General features: G+C 37.7%; 1 protein-coding gene across 1 annotated transcript in view; it reads left to right on the forward strand.

Moving 5' to 3' along the window:
• The window catches only part of LOC129751952 (neuronal acetylcholine receptor subunit alpha-7), a 658,912-nt gene that overhangs the window by 435,201 nt on the left and 206,782 nt on the right, over positions 1-16,929 (forward strand). Inside the window, exon 4 of the mRNA XM_055747751.1 lies at positions 5,363-5,472. Coding sequence (XP_055603726.1) covers positions 5,363-5,472 — 110 coding nt within the window. The remainder of the gene's footprint in view (positions 1-5,362; positions 5,473-16,929) is intronic.

The raw sequence follows: 16,929 nt of genomic DNA on the forward strand, positions 1-16,929 counted from the left end.
ATGAGTTCGTCTAAGTGTGAAGAAATGTATCTCATTTAAAATTTTCAAGCAGGTTTTCATGCTCTAATGTGTTGTGAGCCTACTTGGTTGAATGATTCAACTGAATCAAAGCAATCGAGAGATTTCTTTTAATTCAACCACGGTGGTTGAATTAAAAGGAATCTCTCGATTGCTTTGATTCAGGTTCTCATAAGAATAAGGATGTGTACAACAGCAAACATAGGAGATATCCACAAGAGCTCATGAGTTTCCCAAAAAAAAAACTCCTGAGGTCATGGAGATCCTTAGCTATCACAACAGTTTCGGTAAGTTTCCGAAGAGGTTTACAGGCAAGCCCTCGGGTAACGAAAACATTAAATTCCTAAGGAATTCACCTCTACGAAACAAATGAGTTCCTTGAGGAAACTATGAGTTCTTTGAGGAACTTATGAGTTCCTTATAAAAATCGTTTAGTTCCAGCTGGAACTAATAAACTCCTTCGAAAATTTTATAGGTTCCTCCAAGAACATTTAAGTTCTTCCAGGAACCCATAACTCACTTCAAACAATTTCTGAGAAATATTGAGTTACTTCATGTTGTTTGCTTTTTCCGAGATTTTCATTATCACGGATGATTCATCTCTTCGAATCACTTTATGAAATTATGAACTTCTCAGAACCTTCTGCATTTCTTCAGAAACTCATAAGTACGTTCCCAAACATACAATAAACTCTGTAAGAAAACTTTGGGTCCCTTCAGTATTTTTGAGTAACTTCTGGCATTTGAGAATAATTCCTTCAGGAATAAAAAAAAATATTATTGCTATCCTTCTCAAATTTGTGAGTTCCTTTATTATCTAACCGGTGCTTCATCCTTCTTTTCATAAATTTGTGAGATACTTCCAGCAACTTATCAGTTTTGTAGAAATTTATGAATCTTTGATGTCTGATGGACAACTGAGTTGCTCCATGATATCCATCAGATTTCGATGAGTTCCTTCCGGAATCAATTAGACATTTGTCAAACTCTTTCAGCAATTGTCCTGCATTTTGTAATTCCGTGAGAAATTTTTAAACTCCATTCATGCGTCCTTCAGGAATTTATTAATCTCTTCAGGATTTCAGGATATACTTTAGAAATACGTAAGAATCTTTTATTTTTGAGTACTACTGCTTGATTATTTTTCAATCTTTCAGCAACTTTTCATTCTCATGTTTCTGGTGTGAAAAATGTCCAATAAACGAGACCCTCCAGAAGCTTCTGAGTCTCTTCAGAAAATTATGAACTTTTTAGGAAATTAGTGACTTAGGAGTGCAATACGGAACTTAAGAGTCCATCAAGGCAATTATGAGACGCTACATTGGTTTCACGTCGCTCTTAGATTTTTTTAAATTTGAAGAATAAGCGAGTTCCTATCGGAACTTAATTATTTATAAGACCGTTTTAGCTTTTAAATGTTTGTAAACAATTACCCAAGCAACCAAAAGTCACATATTTACTTGAATGAAGGCATTGAAAGTTACATATTGGCTTACAAAAAGAATCAACTGCCCAATTCCCTTTAGTGAACTTTATGTACTCATTAACGAACTTGAAAGTTGAAAAAGTGATTAATATGTTCGTTGTATGTGACTAGTTTTGCCCAATTCCCTTTAGTGAACTTTATGTACTCATTAACGAACTTGAAAGTCGCAAAAGTACTCAAAACGGGATTTGGTAAGTCACATAAAGGGCACAAAAGTGCTCAAAACGGGATTTGGTAAGTCCCAAAAGGTGCACTGATGTGCTTTCAAAATCAAATCACCACTTCGAGTTTTAGTTTTAGTAAGAACACCATGTAGGCGTGGTCTTGTGGTAGCGTGTTCGATTCTCACCACGAAAGTCGGGGTTCGATCCTCAAGCCGGGCAAGTTTTTTTCTCAATAAATAATTTAGTAATTGAGTGAACATTTCATTCATATCAATGATGGGGTTGAGTAAGCGTTTTTGTACCTGTTTTATGGGACTTTTGGTTGCTTGGGTAGTGACTCTTACTGAACACATTCTTCTGGCGCTCATGAACTGCTTCTAAGAACATCACTTGAAGCCCTTGAACAAATTTGAAACTTTCGCAGAATATCATGAGTAAATTCAGGATGTTATGAACTCACAAGTTCTCTCAAAAACCTGTGGCAATATCCAGGTAAAAATGAGTGCCTCGCAGATATGATTTTGCTATTCAAAAACTCATGAGTTCCTACAGAAGCTTATGAACTTTTGAACTAATGAAATATTTTTTGTAATTTCCAAGTTCCTCTCTGATAATATTCTTTGGTGTTTTCAGAGACTTATGATGGCTAATTCAGTTCGATGCACTCACGAATGATTTTTTTATATTCTTTTTTTCATATATAAGTCTATACTCAGCGTTGAATTTGTCTTACAGCCAGCAATCTTCTCTGTCTTGAAAAGATCGTACCAGAAAAAAATGCATAATTTTCTTTTGTTTGAAACTTTTAATGGCATGAAATTCTGTTCAGTCTGTCAAGTGGTTCATGTCTACTAGGTGAAGAAGTTGTATGCTTGAATCATTCTTTTCATCTTTCATCAAGCATTCTTTTTTCAAACCAGTTGCGTGAATTGTAACTAAATTTTGAATTGATGATATCGTTACATTAAGGGGGGGGGGGGTAGGGTCTAACACTTTCAAAAAATCGATTTTTTTATTTTTATATTTTCTTATTGTAAAACATTTCAAGAATGTTGTGTCAAATTTTCAAGTCAATTGAAGCAAAACTGTAGAAATTATAGGCCTTTATCTCCTCCTATCTAATACTGCAAGAAAGCAAGAGCAGAAATTCAAACGCGTTTTTCTCGAAAGCACATTTTTAAAGTCCGTGGACATCGTCATTTGAAAACAACGTATCCGATTCTTTTCAAATTTGGAACATATTTTCTACATATAAAATACCAGACCCCAGAGTTTTTTATTTACTTTGAGGAGATTTTACAGATAAAAAATGGCGGATTTTTTCGTGAAAAATCGTAGTTTTTACTTCAAACAGCCACAAAAATTTCATAAAAATTATTTTAAGTTAAACAAAAACGTTGGGGTCCAGAAAAACATCTATTAAAAATATTTTGCTCTGATTTTTTGACTTCAAATGATTCTGTGCTGAGATACAGTGTCCACCGCAAATCCTGTTTTCTAAAAGGCATCCTCGAAAGTGCTCCGTCACCGGTTCATTTTTCAATATTTTTCTACGAAAAAATTACTAAATGTTCTTTTAATAATGCTTTGTATAATGCAAAAAAATTTGAATACATTTGTTGGAACGATAGCTCTAGAAAAAAATCGTGAAAATGGTGTTTTTTTTACCCGTTAGACCCTACCCCCCCCCCCCCCCCCCCCTTAAATCATTCTCATCAAGGGGAGATGTGTAAACTATCAGACTTTGAAAAGTGGTGGGTGCATTCTTGAGTCCAAACGGCATGTTCTGAAAAACTCCTATTTTCAATTGTTTTCAGTAGGGCAGAAATCTGAAAATGTTCAAACAATCAAGGCCAGTAAATAGGAACAAGAATTCTGTTCTCAATCCAGTAGCGTGAATTGTAACCCAATTTTGAATTGATTATAGCGTACCATTAAATTATTCTCATCAAGGGGAGATGTGCAAACTATCATACTTTGAAATGTGGTGGGTGCATTCTTGAGTCCAAACGGCAATTTCTAAAAAACTTTTATTTCTGATTCTTTTCAATAGGGAAGAAACCAGAAAATATTCAAATATCCATGGCCAAGTAGGTAGGACCCAGTGTAGTTCATTGAGTTAGTTTTATGAATTTAAAAGGAGTTTAAGAGTTACTGCTTACCTTTTATTGAAGTGGCACAGAACGGACTATTGGTGGGTAATTTGGAATGATGCATCCACTAATGATTTTTGATTTCATTTTGTTTCATTATAAGTCCATATTCAGCGTAAAATTTGTCCTCCAGCCTGCAATTCTCTCTGTTTTATAAAGACTTTAACAGAAAAAATGCAACACTTTCTCTTGTTTGAAACTTTGAATGGCAAGAAATTTCGTTCGGTCTGTGAAGTGGTTCATGTCTACTACGTAAAGAAGTTGAATACCTACTTGAATAAGTATTGTCATCATTCACCAAGCATTCTGTCCGCAAACCAGCAGCGTGGATTGTAACTAAAATTTGAATTGATGATATCGTTACATTAAATCATTCTCATCAAGGGGAGATGTGAAAATATTCATTAAAAGGTGGTGGGTGCATTCTTGAGTCCAAACGGCATTTTCTGAAAAACTTTTATTTCTAATTCTTTTCAATAGGGTAGAAACTTGGAAATATTCAAACATCCACGTCCCACGGCTTTAAGTTAGTTTTATGAATTTAAAGGGAGCTTAAGAGTTAGCGTTGTGACGGTGCATTAGACCTTGAGTTTAGCTACAAAAAAAACCTACTGCATTTTTTTCCGAAATTTAAAATTTTATCGGTGGACCTACATATGAAGATTGGCAATTTGAAAAAAAAACCATGAGCTTACAGGAAAGTTTCTGAGCTGTCGGTGAGTCCCTTAAGTTTCTGAAGGGATTCCCGCAAATGAATTTACATCTTGAAAGGACACATGAACTTTTTCAAATCATTAGTTCCCAGAAACACTCAGATAAATAAAGAAACGACTCATAAAGTGAAATGTTGAAATATATAAATTTATAAACATCTAATTTATCTAATTTTTGTCAGGTGAAGCATACAATATCATTTTTTTTAACTCTTCACTAACCGAAACCATCACACAAGATGGTTCACCCTCAAGGTGCTAAATTAATTTCCATGAAAAGTCTCATCTCTTCTTCAGTTTCGTTAAGCAAAATCCTCTTCAATGTCAGCTGCAAAAATTTTTCTCCAACCAACAACAAAAACAACAACAAAAGCATCCATTCATGCATAATTAAATTTTCAATTTTTGCCAGCAGGCACAGAAAGCAACACACACATACGTTCCCCAGACTCACCCTTATTTTCCCACGAAATTTCCCCGCGTCAATTGATGCGTCTCGCGGAAAAGATAATTTCATTCACCGCACACACGAGCGGCGGCCGGATGCTTTTCGCTTTTACTCTCGCCCTAGTTACCTACCTACTCACATTCTGCTCAGCTAATGCGTCACAAATTTCATTAAATTTATACCAATCGACTCAACAACGGTGCCCTCTGTATATAGGTCTCCTGATAAATTTTCCCCGACAGCGACGACGACCCCAAATTGGCTAATCAATTGGTTTTTTTTTCTACAGCTTGTTGAGTGTCGGTGAAAAGTTTGTTCATTTTTTTCATGTTTGTCCTTTTTTCTGATGATTTTTTTCTCTTATTTTTTCTCTCTTGCAGGAATGGAACGACATGAACGTCCGGTGGAACTCGACGGAATACGGCGGTGTGCGAGATTTGCGGATACCACCGCACCGGCTCTGGAAGCCGGATGTGCTCATGTACAACAGGTGAGTTGTTTGGTTTTTTGTTCTCTAAACAGGTTGATTGAAAAGGCTTCCGGAAAGCAAACTAGAAACAAAAAATAAACTAGACACAAATAAACAAAAATGGCTCAAAAACTAACAAATTGTTAAATCGTCAATATTGTCAAAGTTGTCAAACTTGTCAAAATTGTCAAAATTCTCACAATTGTCAAAATTGTCAAAATTGTCAAAATTCTCAAAATTGTCAAAATTGTCAAAATTGTCAAAATTGTCAAATTTGTCAAAATTGTCAAAATTGTCAAAATTGTCAAAATTGTCTAAATATTCAAAGGAAGAAAAATTTCAAGAAACCTTGCAATTCAAGAGAGAATTTTTAAGCTTTACTTTAACACTTTTGGGGGAAAAAAAATCCCACAACCTGTTTCAGTTAAAGCCACAATAAGTAATCATTGGATAGCCCACCTACGCCGTAATTGCCACAAACACACTGATCCTTACTGCGAGTGCCATATTTCGGCAAATATATAGACAGGTCTTAACCTTTATTACTCGGGGCTCTAGTCTGGAATGGTCCTGTTTCAGATTTCCTTCCCAGCTTACAGTCAGTCGTCAGTTTTCGAGAGCAGACGATAAGCAGGGAAATAAAAATCAAACCAAAGCCACCGTCTTCGTCGTCGTCATAAAAGCCATAAAAATCTTCAATCCCTTGAGGCGTCGCGGCGTCCCGAGTAAATGGGGATGCTCAAATAAGTTTTGTGAACAGTTACAATATAAGTTGTTCAGAAGGATTAAAAAAAAAAAGATAGGTAGCTTTTTCAAAGTTTTTATCAGCTGATATCTTAAATTTATATTGATATAAAATTTCTGTTTACTGTTCCCCACTTCTCGGGAGGCACCATCATATATCCGATGCACCTTCTTCCGTTATTGTCGAAAACAACGAAAGCAATGGAACCGGAAATGGCTTCCAGAAAAGGTGGAATCGTGTCCATCCTCCCTTGTAAGTACCCCAACTCAAACTTGAGGCTCGATATTGGTTTCGGTGAGGTAGGTTTATTAAATCCATTATTACGTGATGCTTTTGCCAAGCGATTTAATGTGTGCCGGTGGTGGTTTTCCACCTGAGTTTCTAGATCGATTTCGTCTTTAAATTACAGTTGAGACGAGAGTTTCCGTTTGCAATTGGAATTCTCGCGCGAAGAAATTGCTTCATTTTAGTTTAAATGGGTTGTTCAAGGAGGGAGGTAGAGTGGCATTAAAAGTTCTGTCACAATGGTCTGTCGAGTCAAAACTAATAATAATGAGAATTACCACTTGAGCTGAACCAGTAAACCGAATTACCTACCAGTGAAAGGGTAGCGAAAAAAAAAAAATCCCTAGAAAAAACCCCAAGACTTTGCCGCACTTGCTTTTGGCTTCGGCGAAGACAGAGTCCGCAACCGAAAATGGTCGCTAAAAATTTGCAATTACATCGAGAGTGTCATTGTGGTGAAAACTTGTGGAAAAAAAAGACGGAATGGAAGTACTCAAGTTGGCGTAGCTTTAACCCGTTATGAGCATGAATTCTGTTTCTAGTTAAATGTTTCAGGTTCGGAATTCTTCATTTAATTTTAGAGTGTGGAAACTTCGAGAAATATCCACTTAGAAATTCGATCGTTAATTTTATTAACTAAACGTAAACCTTTTAAATCCCGAATGTCTAATAAAAAGCCAAAAAAAAAAAAATAAAACTAGTGAATTTCAAAGATGCACGATTCCAAGTTCCGATTTAAAATAAATCTCTCTTTGGAAGCTGGATGGTTACCAAATTAATCCAAACGATATTATCAGAAACTGAACTATACTCTTTCAAAGCCAACTTTAAATTACATTTCCCAATGACAAACGGGTGACGCTTTTTACTCACTTTGGACCCAGCAAGTAAATCTACCAAAATGCGTTTGGCAACAAAGGTATAAATTGTGCTGAATGTCGCTAAAAACAAAAAAATGAAAAAAAAACCCTTTGGAAGATAGCAGGAGACATAATTGAGCCAAAAGGTATTCTTGAAAATTCAAGCTTTTCTTCCGCAGATTGGATTAATGAGATTCCACCAGTTATCCTTTTCGAATGATTTTACGCATTCTCCTTGCAATCGATCCACCTTCAAGACGGGTTAGTAGGGAACTGAGAAAAAAACCGATTCACCCAAAAATCACCCCGAAGAAAGAAAGAAGGTCAAAATGTCGTCTACGTCGTTTTCATTTCATGTCCCATGTGTGCTGTCGTGGAAAGTTGCACTCGTCTTTAGTTTTAGTTATTCCCCCTCACTCACTTTCTCGCCTTGCCCATTGAATGGGTGAAAAAGACTCCCTTTTCTTTTTTGGCGGATGGCGTTAGGAAGATTTTTCCTTCTTCCGTGAACCGGAACGCGCTTCGAACGAAATTTCGGTCCTGTGAAAGAGGCCCTCTCCCCATTCATTGTTGCTGCGGAACCGAGCGAAAAGTTTATCTAGTGGAAATTTGGAAACGCTCCAAATGACGGGGCTCGCTCCAAGTGTAGGTATGTGTAAAAAGTGGGCCGTCGCCACAATTGTGCAGAGCAGATCCAAGGGAAGTTTTTGTGTTCTTGGGTTCAAGAAGCGCCTGGTAAGAGGTTTTCCTTACGCTAGATTTGGTTTTGTGTATTTCCTTGGAGAAATCTTGCGAGAAGCCGTAATTTCGCTTCCCATGAGCTACCGAGCTAAGTCGGTACACGGTCCTTTGCACAAATGTAAGGCATTTAATTCACTCGTTTTGAAGCCGGGCAATTCGCCTTCATTGTGGCTTTGTTGTCCTCTCAGCCTGCAGCAAAACTAAATGTCACGGTTTTGGAACGATGAGAGTGTGTAGTATACTTGCAGGCGAAACCCGGGCTTCACTAAAATGAGCTGTTGGCTGCAGGTAATTGCGATAACGAATTTCGGTATTTATGGCTTTGCCTGTACGGATAGCGAATAAGTGGCCATTGTGTAGTTGGAATGTGTTTCTTGAAAATTCCAGTAGTGAATAATGGCCACCGGAAGATAAGACACGTAATTCCGGTTGCAGTGTGGAAAAATCGAAATGTCTTGCTTCAGTAGAAAAAGCATGATAAAAAAAACCTTTTGAAAACTACACATTGAGTGCTTGTAAAATCTAAAATTGAAAATTGAAAAATTGCAAAAAGAAAAATAGAGAATTGGGAATTGGGAACAGAAAATAAGAAATTGAGAATTAAGGATTGAGAATTGAGAATATAGAATTGAGAGTGGAAAATTAAGAATTGAGAATTGAGGATTGAGAAATGCGAATTGAGAATTGAGAATTGAGGATTGAGAATTGAGTATTGAGAATTGAGAATTGAGAATTGAGAATTGGGAATTGAGTATTGAGAATTGAGAATTGAGAATTGAGAATTTGTAATTTGAAATTAAGAATTGAGAATTGAGAATTGGGAATTGAGAATTGGGAATTGAGAATCGAGAATTGAGAATTGAGAATCAAGGATTGAGAATTTAGAATTAATTGAGAATTGATAATTGAGAATTGAGAATTGAGAATTGAGAATTGAGAATTGAGAATTGAGAATTGAGTATTGAAATTTTATAATTGAGAATTGAAAATTGATAATTGAGAATTGAGAATTGAGAATTGGGAATTGAAAAATCTTGACAGATTTGACAGATTTGACAGATTTGACAATTTTGACAATTTTGACAATTTTGACAATTTTGACAATTTTGACAATTTTGACAATTTTGACAATTTTGACAATTTTGACAATTTTGACAATTTTGACAATTTTGACAATTTTGACAATTTTGACAATTTTGACAATTTTGACAATTTTGACAATTTTGACAATTTTGAAAATTTTGACAATTTTGACAATTTTGACAATTTTGACAATTTTGACAATTTTGACAATTTTGACAATTTTGACAATTTTGACAATTTTGACAATTTTGACAATTCTGAAAATTTTGACAATTTTGACAATTTTGACAATTCTGACAATTTTGACAATTCTGACAATTTTGACAATTTTGACAATTTCGACAATTTTGACAATTTTGACAATTTTGACAATTTTGACAATTTTGACAATTTTGACAATTTTGACAATTTTGACAATTTTGACAATTTTGACAATTTTGACAATTTTGACAATTTTGACAACTTTTACAATTTTGACAATTTCTACAACATTTACAATTTTGACAATTTTTTGCCATTTTTAACAAAGAAGAGTTTGAAAATGAGATACAAGATATAATGATGAAAAAGCTCAAATTACCATCTACCAAATGGTTATGAATAAGTTCTTCCCCCTTCACACACAATCCAATATCATCTTGATGTGCAAACATTTATCTTTGTTCAACTTGCTCTTTCTCGCAAGCCTCAACCCTCAACCCACTTCAAGCCAAAGAAAGCGCCCTATTTGACACAGTACCAGGAACTTTTTTCTGGTTCCGAGAGCCAGATCAATCGAATCGAGCTCCTCATACATGGAACCATTTGAAAAGTGTATCATATGACCGGATTTTTTATGAAATCTTTTGTTCTGTTGATTTTATTTCTCGGATTTCACATCCTTACAGAGGGGGAGGGATTGATTTCCTTCTGTTGATTTGTGAAGTTTTTTCTTCGATTGCTGGTTGTTTATCTCAGCTTAGAAAACTGCAATTGGAAATCGAAATGATTCATGAATATGCCACACCATTAGACGAGAAGCGAGGATAAAAAAAGGTAGCAAGGTAGATTTACTTCTGCACGATAAGTCACAACATTTCAAAAGGTAAGACATATTTCAAACCCAAAATTTTGAAAAAAGGACTCATTCAATCGGAAGGGTTCTCCGGAACAGCCCTCAAAATCCCTTTCATAGTCATCGTTTAGGATTTTCTGAATAAAAAAAGAAACGATCAGAAATATGAGGATGCTGATAAGTGTACCCGAATTGATTTCAAACGATTTATCTCCGGAAAAGAAATTTTCTGTTTATTTTACCATGTCCACAAATCATTGATGGAAGGAAAAAGGCATGGGGGATTGAGCCTAAGAGGGACAAGTGTGCTAATCCTTAGGCTTCCGGAAGTATGTATGTTAACCAAAGGAAAAGACCGCTTACTTCCACCAGAAAATCAAATCAACTCAATAGATCCACCAATAAAGAGAAACGTTTTCGGTGCTTGTGTTTTTGTTCAGGAAAAAAAAGGATATCCGACTGAACGTAGGAAAAAAATTGAATGAAATATTCTCTCTTTCTGACGTTTTCCGTTCTGCGAAAATTCCGATAAAATCTCATCACCATAAACGAAAACTACGGCTACGGTTTTTTTTCTGTCTCTTGATTGTTGGCACAATAAACTCACTCTCGTCTATAAATATTTATTTAGGAGGATGGTTTCCGCTCCCATTGGAAGTTTTTTATTTGCTTATTGATTTGATTTAGTTTACTTTTATTTTTGCATCTAACTCCTTATCCGCTTTTAAGTGTCAATATGACACAATTGGATGTTCGGCGGCTTGAAACTTTATTCGGGTGCACCCAAATAAATCAATTTCTTCTGGGACCCACGATGAATTTTTGAAAACTTTAACTTCGCATCATCACATTTTATGGAAGCACCCTGAAAGCCCAGACAAAAAAAATCCTCCTAATCAGACCTTGAGTGTCAATTTGACACTCCTCGCTTTAAATCGCTATATCTCTCTTGTTTCTCAACCGATTTTTACAAAATTTATAGTTATCAACTATAATTATAATATCTCTAAACTGATAAAAGTTTTTAACTATCAACAGCTGATCGTTTGAAATCATTACCGGGCGTCCCTAAATGGATTAAGATAAGCCATCTTTTGCTAATGAATCCTCAAGGTGAAATCAAAACATTTGAAATATATTTTCATGTACTGCTTGGTAGATTAAAAAAGAGTTTTTTTTTCTAATTTTTAAACGAATGCAAAATCATTCACTGTTACAAACAAGTAAATACATGAAAGCCCCGTCTACGTTGACTTTGAAAATAATCGTCTACATGCTCTGATTATTTTAAACAATTCCACATACATCGTTTAAGTGTGCGATACAGTAAGTTGTTATTTCGTTCATTCGAATAGAAATTTACGGAAAAGTTGCAATGTTGCAAATTCTCATTACTCATGGAAGAGTTTTTCAATAACAATGAAATTAAAAAAGTATAATCATTTTCCAATTATCAATGCACTTGGCACCTCTGAACACCCAAAATCATCAAAACACAAACATCTGTGTATCGCTTTCACACAGGGCGAGTTTGTCGATATTAGTACCGGAAAATCGCGTTTATCGTGCGGTTTGAGGTTAGGGCTGATGCCTCCTGCTAAGGTGGTGTTCGTATAGAACTGTCAATATAAATATCCTAAAAAACAATCTGGCGAAGTTCGTTAACAACTGTCTCGAAGTTTGCGTGTTTGTATCTACGATGCTAGAAGTCGATCAGCAGTACTGTAACTCGATGGGTCTTCAGAAGTATTGCGGGAAATTTGACGTTGTCTTCTACATTGATCGCAGCACCGATTCGTCCGTCGACTCGCATGATGCTGTGCTCGTCCAAAGCTTGTAGAGTTTGCTTCCTTTCTGCATTGGAATTTGGTTCGAATTCGACATTCGACGTTGATAAAGGAGCGTAGAAACTTCTTCTGGGAAGCCCGACCATTGAGCTGTCCAGAATAGATAGTTTTCTGCGTTCTGTAATTCAGCTCGATTCAGGCGAACTCCATTCAACCGAGATTGTAGTTCAGCTTGTTGGAGACGAACTCCTTTAAACCGAAATTGATGCTTCTCAAAGATGTCGACATATCGGAAAACGTAGGCTATCGTTCTCATCATTCGTTCCCATTTGGAATACCTGTCTGTATCAATCATTGGCTCTGGGATAACTACAGCTTGATGAACGAAGCAATGTTTTTGTTCTTCCTCAGTCGGCAGCAGACTTGTAAACCATCGACATTTTCTCTGACAGTCGCACAGCCTGCTTTTATCAGTCTCATTGTTCGTGCCATCAAACGAATGCGACCGAAAACTTGCCGAACAGTCGACTACCATCAAACAAAACGACATTCATTCTTCTTTGTGTGATTGTCGAACGAAATTTCGTGTCTTGGTACACGAGAGGGATAATTTGATGGTCAAACGACCTTAATTCCCGACAGTTTACGACATCGCGTATCTCTTTCACGCAGCAGAACTTACAGACTCAAAAAACAAATGCAATCTTTTCTGTTCACTCCCTCCTGTTGAAAAAAAAAATTCGCCACTCTGCAGCGCCGGGTGATGTTTGGATGTGTTGGTCGAACAATGTGGAATGATGATCTCGATTATCTACGCAAGAGGGATGAAAGTCAAACGACTAACCACAACAAAGATCAAAATTTCATTTGACATTTTTTTGCTCTCCGATCAAACGATTGCGCTCTCCACGATTGTCATGAACGATGTGTGGTGGTTGTCTCCGGAAAAATTCAAACGATGGTGACCACTTACAAGCCTGGTCGGCAGAATGGATTTTGGCTGCGGCCAATCTTCTTCCCGTAATATTAAAAATTCTGGTCCCTGGAACCAGGAACTAACTACGGATATTTTGTTGACCACCTTGCCCTAGTTTCGTGTCCATATCTACAACATTCTGCTCCGTAAGTACCTACCGTCAATCGGCGATGGAGTCGTCAATAAGATCTCCGGTACCCGACAAGCTACAAATTGCAAGTAGCGTCGATGGTCTGAGAGAATACACGCCAAAACAGTATCTAAATCCGACCAGAATATGGTTCGTGTTATGTTCAGCTTGTGTCCTTCTCCAACTTTGGTTTTAGCCACTGGCGTCCGCAAAGATATGAAGTTCCAGTTGGCGATAAGATTTTTGATCGGCGCCCGTGTTGTAGCACCTTGGAACTCGTATGTCAGCTACCTTTGGGAATTGCGAGATCCATTTAGTCCACTTTTCAATAGCTCGATCGTCAATCTCTTCATCCACTGTGTGCATATCTTGTAGCAAAACCTTTCCTTGGATGACGAAGGCCCCCAACAGGCCGAGAGGGTCAAACACGCTCATCAAGCACATAAGCACTTGCCGCTTCGAAGGGCTCGCTCGCTGAAAATGCCAAGAAATCAAATTCATTTTTTCGTTTTACGAATAGTGCAGACGCAGAGTAGCATGTAGCTCCGAAGGTGGCAACTTTCATCACGAAAACTTCAGGATCTTTGTACGGATCTGATGAATCATATCAACAATATCTCCAGACACGGCCACTGAAAATTGTTAGAACCGATATGGTACCCATGGCAGCAGCATCCGAAATCATACGAACCTTTTCTGGTTTCTTTGGGTTCACTACTATTCCGACCGGGAGATACCACACCTTTCGCATACCACTTCGCAGCTCTTATTATGAAGCACAGCGAGAGTATCTGTTTTTTCACGGATGTGGACTTTTCGGGGCAATTAATAACGCACGGTTTTGCTGGGCAAGATAACATGTTTTCGACAAACGGGTTAAAAAATACAGCGCGACGGTTCGGATCAACTAGAAACGTTTTATTGCTAGGTACGGGACGACACAAGACAGAACACAACAGACGCGTGTGATCTGCTAGCCGTTTATTGCAATTCTGGTCCTAGGTAGGTTTCTACTGACTATCAATCAGGGTTTACAATGACCGGGTTTTCGTGCGAACAGTATCCTTTCATCCCATGCTCTTCAATCTGTTTGTTGACGCTTTCAAGCATATTCGGGTTCCGCTTGAGCTTACGTTCAAGGCATTCGGGAAATTCTTAGAATTCGAAGTGATCAAATCTCCAAACCAGGCCGGCTTGGAATCACTCTTCTTGTCAGACTATTGTATTTTCTTAAATCTTCTTGGCTCGCCTGTCACTCTCTGATTCCAAAGCTATTCGACCCGATACTTCTAACGTGAAACAGTCTCGCACAGTAGCGTGCAAGCTGGCATCACCCGAACAACCATTGTTGTGGATATTCACCGACAGCTCCGATCGGCTTTCTGTAGCTTCACCGTAAAAACACCAATCTTGCCCTGTTTTGGTTGCGACTTTCTTTCACGGAAAGCGGAACTGTCAAGCGCAGATTGTTAATATCGATGAAGACACGAGGAACTACTTCCTGGTAACTGGTAATCGGAAGTCCCCTAAGATGGGCGAACGAACTTGAAAGCGCATTATAATGTACGGTTTGTTGTTCAAGCGATAACTCCTTCACTGTTCGGTAACATTTAGTATGTATCTCGGATGACGCTAAGTTCTACCACCTTAGAGTTCCACTCTGTAGAGTCGATATCAAATATTATGCGAGACTTACCTATTATTCACCTCTCGCAGTCTTGTCAAAGAAAGCGGGAGAAAACATGCGGAGCAAGAAGAGAGAGAACTAAAACGTTCAGTTGACTGCGGACAGCGAACAGAATCAGTGCTATCAGAAGAACGTCCTACTGATTGGCATAGTTTTGAAGAATTACCAAAAGGCGGTTGATTGTCCATACTTGGAAGGACTCTACACACTCTATGTGCGTATTGTTACCCGTCCATCTCAGGCAGAGTGTTTGAGGTTCACCTTGCAGTTTAATTTCGTGAATAAACGCCTCTTCCACAAGCGTCAGCGAAGAACCGTCTACGAGAAAGGCAAACGTTTCAATTTTACGATTTCCACTACCATGAACAATGATAAGAAACGATCCAGAACAGGCATTGTTCGCGCACATAAGGGCAATTTCGGGTTTGGTCGCGTTCCGAAATTCAATTTCCTTGTAGGTTTTCCACATTGGGGTCACTGAAATCACTTGGGGTGATACAATCACTAAATAGTCTTACTGTTTTAAATCATCAAACACTTTACTTGCGGACCAGTAAAAACACTAGTTTATTGCGGTAGTAAAGTTCACGCGGCGGTGGTGTATTCCGAACTAACTTTATTCAACTATCTTCTGCTCAGTAGAACCTAGTTACCTAGCACTAATTGTTCCAGAAGGCCTTTTCGTGAGTGCCTTCTTATCTACCTAAGTAGACAATAGAGTCTACTCTGATCTCGAAGAGTACTACAAGACCAGCAGTAGTGAACTAGGGTGACTACAATTATTCGTCTTAAACAGGCATAATTGTGAAACACTACGGTGATCATGATTGACACAAGTATCCATAGGCGGGTCACGGCCAGTTGGTTGCGATCGTTGATTCGTAAAAACTCTGGAAACAGTATAGGTTTACGTTACAGTGGCCACCAACACGGCAGGGACGATGGCCATGGAAGTTGAGGCAGTTTCGGCTAAGTCTCTCCCTTTGCACGATCCTATCAACACCGAAGGATTTGAACTCCTTACATTGGTTCAGACGATGGTTGTTACCGCAAACACTGCACTGACGTCCCCCACTTCGACTCTAGCGCGGTGGTGCTCGAAGTACTCCTCGTTTCGGTTTGCTACAGTCTTCAGCTCGGTTCGAAGTTCCAGAGAAGGGGTTACTCGTCTGGCAGAATCAACGAGGGCGGACATAAATTCTCCGAACTGTCTCAAGTTTACTTCAACACTCAGCTTCTTACAATAATCTGCCCACTGCATCTGAAACGGAGTAGGTAAACGGTTAACTAGTTTCGCGAGTAAAGACGGATTTGAAAAGTGGGCTGTTTGATTGGCGGCTTCTAAGGTGTCGCAGAAGCTGTGAACGGCCATGTCGTAGTCTTTTAAAGTTTTAAGCTATCGGCTTTTGGGGCGGTAATAATTTTAATTTAGTCCGAAAGAACTTTTATCGATTGTTCAGGTGGACCATCATAGCTGAGGAGCTTGTCAGTAGTACGCGGCACAGAATTAGGGACAAGAATGCGACTGTGTACAGATTTAAGTGCATCGCCTTTGACACAACGCTGAAGGCGGAACAAATTTTCAGCTTGGTTGTATCCACATGCAAGTGGATTTTTTTTTTAATTTTAATTTTTATTTATTTTTTTTATTTTTTTTTTAAATTTTTTTTTATTTATTTTTTATTTATTTTTTTTTTTATTTTTTTTTTTATTTTTTTATTTTTATTTTTTTTATTTTTTTTATTTTTATTTTTATTTTTATTTTTTTTTTATTTTTTTTTTTTTTGGTTACCCAGGTGGTAAATTCGAAGAAGGAATTTTACGAATTGTTCCCAATGCACGTCGAGTGCCGTGTCTACATGGGAACAATGGGTCAACTCGTTATATACTCATCCGTATATACATATGCCCTAAACTCCACCTGGGGTGTCAGACTAATTCCCAAACCGGTACCTGCCCTAAGGCAATACTTCGGTAAGGGGGTGTCTAATTCACGCATAGCGCTACTTTCGCAACACTCGCCAAGAAGTTCATATTTTAATTAAATATCATCCTGACCGCCCAACATCATCTTCACGTCCCATCGGCTACGCTGATTGTTTTGCGTAGTTCATTTCATAGCTTCGGACT

This window comes from Uranotaenia lowii, chromosome 1, assembly GCF_029784155.1.
Source record: "Uranotaenia lowii strain MFRU-FL chromosome 1, ASM2978415v1, whole genome shotgun sequence".
NCBI lineage: Eukaryota > Metazoa > Arthropoda > Insecta > Diptera > Culicidae > Uranotaenia > Uranotaenia lowii.